This window comes from Fonticula alba, assembly GCF_000388065.1.
Source record: "Fonticula alba strain ATCC 38817 unplaced genomic scaffold supercont2.2, whole genome shotgun sequence".
NCBI lineage: Eukaryota > Rotosphaerida > Fonticulaceae > Fonticula > Fonticula alba.
This window is the reverse complement of record NW_009242972.1, coordinates 3,242,463-3,247,351: the sequence shown is the minus strand read 5'-3', so window position 1 is coordinate 3,247,351 and position 4,889 is coordinate 3,242,463. Positions and strand designations below refer to the sequence as shown.

The 4,889-nt window shown below is 65.6% G+C and overlaps 1 protein-coding gene across 1 annotated transcript; it reads left to right on the top strand.

Moving 5' to 3' along the window:
- The first annotated feature begins 569 nt into the window (after positions 1 to 569).
- H696_01675 (hypothetical protein) lies at positions 570 to 4,824 on the top strand. The gene is made up of 8 exons (XM_009495580.1): positions 570 to 1,014; positions 1,129 to 1,161; positions 1,301 to 1,388; positions 1,637 to 1,768; positions 1,906 to 3,751; positions 3,957 to 4,038; positions 4,174 to 4,294; positions 4,485 to 4,824. Exons 1-8 carry the CDS (start codon positions 775 to 777, stop codon positions 4,691 to 4,693), a joined length of 2,751 nt encoding a protein of 916 aa, XP_009493855.1. The 5' UTR covers positions 570 to 774; the 3' UTR covers positions 4,694 to 4,824.
- The last annotated feature ends 65 nt before the right edge of the window (positions 4,825 to 4,889 follow it).

Genomic DNA, 4,889 nt, shown 5'->3' with positions numbered 1-4,889 from the left:
GTTGGATAGGTTACCATGAGGGTGCAGGGGCAATGGCCCTGGGCGAGGGGGATCAGGGCGTCGGGCTCGCGCCAGAACAGGGAGATCGGCCTCCCCCCCCCCCCCCCCCCCGGGACCCCCTGGCAAGTGGTAGCATGGTGCGTCGGGCGTCGCCAACAGACATGATGTGGTTGCCTGAGCGGCACACACACATACACACACCAGGAAAGGCAGCGGCCGAGGGGAGAAGGAGCCAGCTCTCACGCCGCACACTGGCCCGCAACCGCCGGCCGCCGAAGGGGAAGCATCCCCGGCCCCGCAGGGGAAGCCTCCGCAGCCCTTGACACTCCTCCACACCCTCCTGCGCCTGCTCCCTCGCCCCCCGGTTCCTGGTTTGCTGGTTTGTCGCTGCCCTGCGTCGCCAGAGAGATCCACTGGCACGCCTACCCCCTGTCCCACTCCGCACCCCCCCCGCCAGCCTCCTTTTCCTCCCTGTCCCCTTGAAGAACCGACTGCCCTGATGTCCCCGGCGACTCGGCTTTGCTTCTAGCATTCTCAGGCTTCCGGCCTCCCATCCCTCCTTTCTCCCCCTCCCATTCCTCCCCCACCCCCTCCTCCTCCACCTCCTCCTCCCGTCCCGTTCCTCGACAAGGACCTCTGGCTATCCCCCCGCCCTCCCCATCCAGCAACGCATCACACAAGAGGAGTGAGCAAGAGAGCGAGTCAGCGGCAGAAAGTGCTTTCCCCCGCCTCCTCCTCCATCTCCCTGTCCTTCTCGCCCCGGCTGCGCAGATAATGCCCTTGGATTCGCCGGCGCCATACAATGACAGCTCGAATTTCAGTATCTACTCGCACGTCCGAACCCGAGCCCCGGCGTCTGGGCGCCGCGGCGACAGCCACCCCAGCCCCATCGGCTCCCCCGGGAGTCTGGCACCGGTAGCGCCGGCTTCCGGGGGCTCCCTCGGGCTAAAGCCGGCCGGCCAACCGCCCCTCTCCCAGCAGTCCGACGCCTTGCTTGGGTTCGCGCATCAGCCTGTGCGTCCGCGCCCCGATCGTTCGCCGATGTTGTTCCCTCCTCTCACCCTTTTGCCGGTCGTGCTGTTGTCTAATATGCGGCCTCCTCGCCCCGGCTGTCCTCCCTTCCCTCAGCCCCACACCCTCACAACCAACCAGATCCTCGCCGTAAGTACCCGCGTCTTTATCCACCCCCCCCCCCCTTCCAGCGTCCTCTCTCGCTCTCTCGCTCTCTCGCTTTCTGCTTCGCCCTGCCTTGGGCCCGCACTCACCTCCTTCTCGCTCCTTGCTTTGTGCCCAATTTCAGCGCATGGCAATCCTGCCGGAGCCCATGCCGGCAGTGGTCTTCGAGCAGATCCGCCGCTTCGACGCGATTTTCTCCTCACAGAAAGCAGGTAAGTCTCAGGTTGTGGTGCTTACGAGCACACTTGCACACCAACACAGACACACACACACACACACACACACATATCTGCCCATCCACCACCAACTCATGTCGCTCCGTCTCACCCTCTCTCACCCTCTCTCACCCTCTCTCGCCCTCTCTCGCCCTCTCTCGCCCTCTCTCGCCCTCTCTCCTTCTTTCTCTTTCCCCCTTTTCTTGCACTTTCTCACCCCTCTACCTCCCCCTCCCCAAAAAAAGCCTTGGCAGACAAGCACATGCCCGACCGCAAGCGGATATCAGACTCCCCCACACAGGGGCTCTCTCCTGGGTCCCTGGGGGAAACCACTGATGCCGAGAGCCCCTCCGACAGTGGGGGTTCCATTTCCAAGGGTAGGCTGCCCCCTCCGCCCTGGGCTCCTTCTTTTCGATCCCTTTCCCACATCCCGCATGACCAGCCCCATCACCTGCGCCGTATTCACTCCGTAAATGGCCTGCCCGCCACCACATCCATCTCCACACCATCCTAGGCACCGGCCTCCTGTCAAGCACCACGCCGCCAACGACAGCTGAGCACTCGCCCCCTCCGCTGAAGCGCCAGCGCAGCGACCGGCGTAGCAGCAGCACCGGCACCGGCACCGGCACCGGCACCTCGGCGGCCGAGGGCGGAGGCGCTTCGCACCCAAGCAGCCCGGACCTACGCTCCGTGGCGGCCTTTCCGGCGCGCGATCCATCGCCCCGGCGTCATTTGGGATCCGACGTGTCGCGATTCCACCGGGGCGCCACCGCCCACGCAGGCGACTCGGGCACCGGTCCTGGCACCGCCACAAGCCGGCTCCGGCCGGACTCGGCCTCGGAAATCGACACACTCGACCGGCCCCGTTCTCGATCTCAATCGGATGCCACCCGCGATCTTGATCGGCCCGCGGCCTCGCGGCCCCGGCGTCCGGAAATCCGCGTTACTCCATCGCGATCGCCCTCGCCGCGGCCGCGGTCGCGGTCGCGCACCCTCCGGTCTTGGTCACGGTCACGGTCACGGTCACGGTCACGGTCACGGTCGCCATCGCGGCCCCATTCCCAGTCCCAATCGCGATCCCGGTCGCGGTCGCCCCCGTCGGTGGCACGTCGTGCATCGGCCTCCCGGCGGGGCGCGGAGCCCGAAAGCCGGCTGCCGCCCCGGCCGTCCCCCCGGTCGCGTGCCTCCTCCGACGAGATGGACCATCTCCGGCGTCCATCCCCCTCTTCCTCCTCCTCTTCCTCCTCCTCTTCCTCCTCCTCCTCCTCTTCCTCTTCTGTGCCTTCCCGCGGCCGGCGTCCCTCGATCTCTCCCTCCTCGCCTCGTTCTCGGCGATCCATTTCCCCGGGGCCTGTCACCGCGCGGCGTCGGCGCTCGGCCTCCCCCGTGCCTTCCTCCTCGAGGGGTCGCCGATCGGTTTCCCCGGCATCCGACCTCCGTCGGTCTCGGCACCCTCGCCGGGCCGCCGACCAGGTCCCCTTCAACTGGGAGTCCGATGACGAGGCCCCGGATGCGGAGCGCTTTGACCGGGCCCGAGCGGATCAGCAGGCATTCACAGCAACGGACACACGGCCCGCTCGTCCCAACAGTGCCCCCGCCGGGCGGCCCGCAGGACGGACCACAAACCGGGGCCTCTCTTCGGACCTCGACAATGGCGGCAACAGCACCGACGAAGAGTCGGACACTCCTCGTGGTCGGGCGCGCTCCGGACCCACTCGATTGGCGGCTAGCGATGATCGGGTCAGCCGGCGGGACCGTGTCATTGGAAATGGCCGATCGCGGAGTGTCTCGCCCGGCGACCGGCCTCGCAAGCGTCCGGCCGGCACGCGTCCCGGCAGTCGGCTGCGCGACAGCTCGACTCACGACCCACGCGACGATCCTCCCCCCCGGCAGGCACGCACCGGCCGCGTCTCGGGCGGGGATGGCATGTCGGCCGTGGCGCCGGCCAGTGCCGTTGGCCCGCCATCCCCCGAGCGTGACCACCTGCTCCTGTCGAGGCAACTCCGCAGCCTCGGCGACGCGGTCATCAGCACGCAAATTTTCCTCCAGCGTTTCCGCGAAGCGCGCAACATCCCGGCCATGGTTACGCGGCTGCAGGAGCGCATGCGCTCGGCCCCGGCCGACCGCGACTACAGCAGCGAGGGCCTGCTGCAAATTCTTCGCCGGTACCTCTTTCTGTACTTGTGCTCGGCGGTCCTCTTTCTGCAGCACGACCAAAAGAACGCCACCCTCTGGCCGGCCTTCAGCCGGTACATTTTCCGCTTGCGGAATCAAGGCTACGACCTCATTCAGCAGCTGGGTCTGGCCGATGTGGCTTCAGCCAACGGGCGGGCTCTTGCAATTAGTCTGCAGCTTCTCAGGTATGCATGGCGGCAGCGGTTGAGGTGGGGCCTGGGGTGGCGAAGAGGCGCAGAGAGGGAGCGATGGAAGCACGTCATCGCACGATGCTACAAATGGGGAATGGAAACGAGCCTTCCTCCCACACGCACATTGACACATACTGATCTATGCGCGCGCGCGCGCAATATCCCACGGCTGACATCCTCCTCATCCGTCACCCTGCAGCCTGATCACCTCCTGCTATCTGAAAGCCCACTTCTCACTTCGTGTGACGCATCTCCTGCAAAAGCGCATCCCCTCCGACCCGGTACGTTATCCCCCGTCCCCGATGTCGCCCCTCCCATTGCCGGGCGTGGTCGCCATGCACGATTTGCACATGCAAATGTGCACAGTCCCCCTCTCTATCGATCCTGACGCCTCCGTTTCTGCCTCGTCCTGGTAGATCTGCTCTCTGGACATGGACGAGGATGATGAACCGGCTGAGCAGCTGGCTTCGTTGCTGCTCGGCTGTGACACGTCGGCCGACTGGGCTCTCGTAGCCGGGCTCAGGCAAGACCACACATGTGCGCATGCGTGCCCAACAAGCGCGGCCCCATTTCCCGCGCACCGTTCCCTCTCCCTCTTCCTCTCCCTCCCTCTCTCTCTCTCTCCCTCTCTCTCTCTTTCCACCTCCTGACCTGGGATTCTGACCACCCTATCTCTTCCTCTCTCCCCCTCCATAACCTTCTGCCTCCTCCCGACTGCCCCTTACAGCCATCTTTCAGCAGCTGTTCGGCCGGCTCCGGCCATTTTCTCTCCATGACCAGCCATCCGCCTTTGGGACCTTCGTCGAAGAGGCCATCGAGCGTCTCAACCAGCTGCATCCACCTACGAGTCCAGCCGACCTGGCCAGTGATGACGCGCTCTTTCGCACCGGCCCGGTTCCAGACTTCAGCCCTCTGAACCATGTCCAACTCCGGTGATCAGCCGCGTCCCCCATAACCTTCACCATGGCTGCCCTCTGCCTTGCTCCGAAGCTGGGAGAGGGAGAGCATTGCCCGCTGTGTGTCTTGCACCACCACTAAAAATCGTCCTTGTGAGTGACACAAAGAGATCGATAGGAAGACACGCCGAGGAGAGGGGCGAGCAAGCAATCGGGCACGGGGCGGCTCCGGGGGG

What these genes read in the sequence shown, in the direction of transcription:
- H696_01675 (XM_009495580.1), top strand. Translation starts at nt 775, where the DNA reads ATGCCCTTGGATTCGCCGGCGCCATACAATGACAGCTCGAATTTCAGT. An exon ending in CAACCAACCAGATCCTCGCC is followed by an intron (nt 1,162 to 1,300) that starts GTAAGTACCCGC and finishes GCCCAATTTCAG; the next exon opens with CGCATGGCAATCCTGCCGGA. An exon ending in TTTCTCCTCACAGAAAGCAG is followed by an intron (nt 1,389 to 1,636) that starts GTAAGTCTCAGG and finishes CCCCAAAAAAAG; the next exon opens with CCTTGGCAGACAAGCACATG.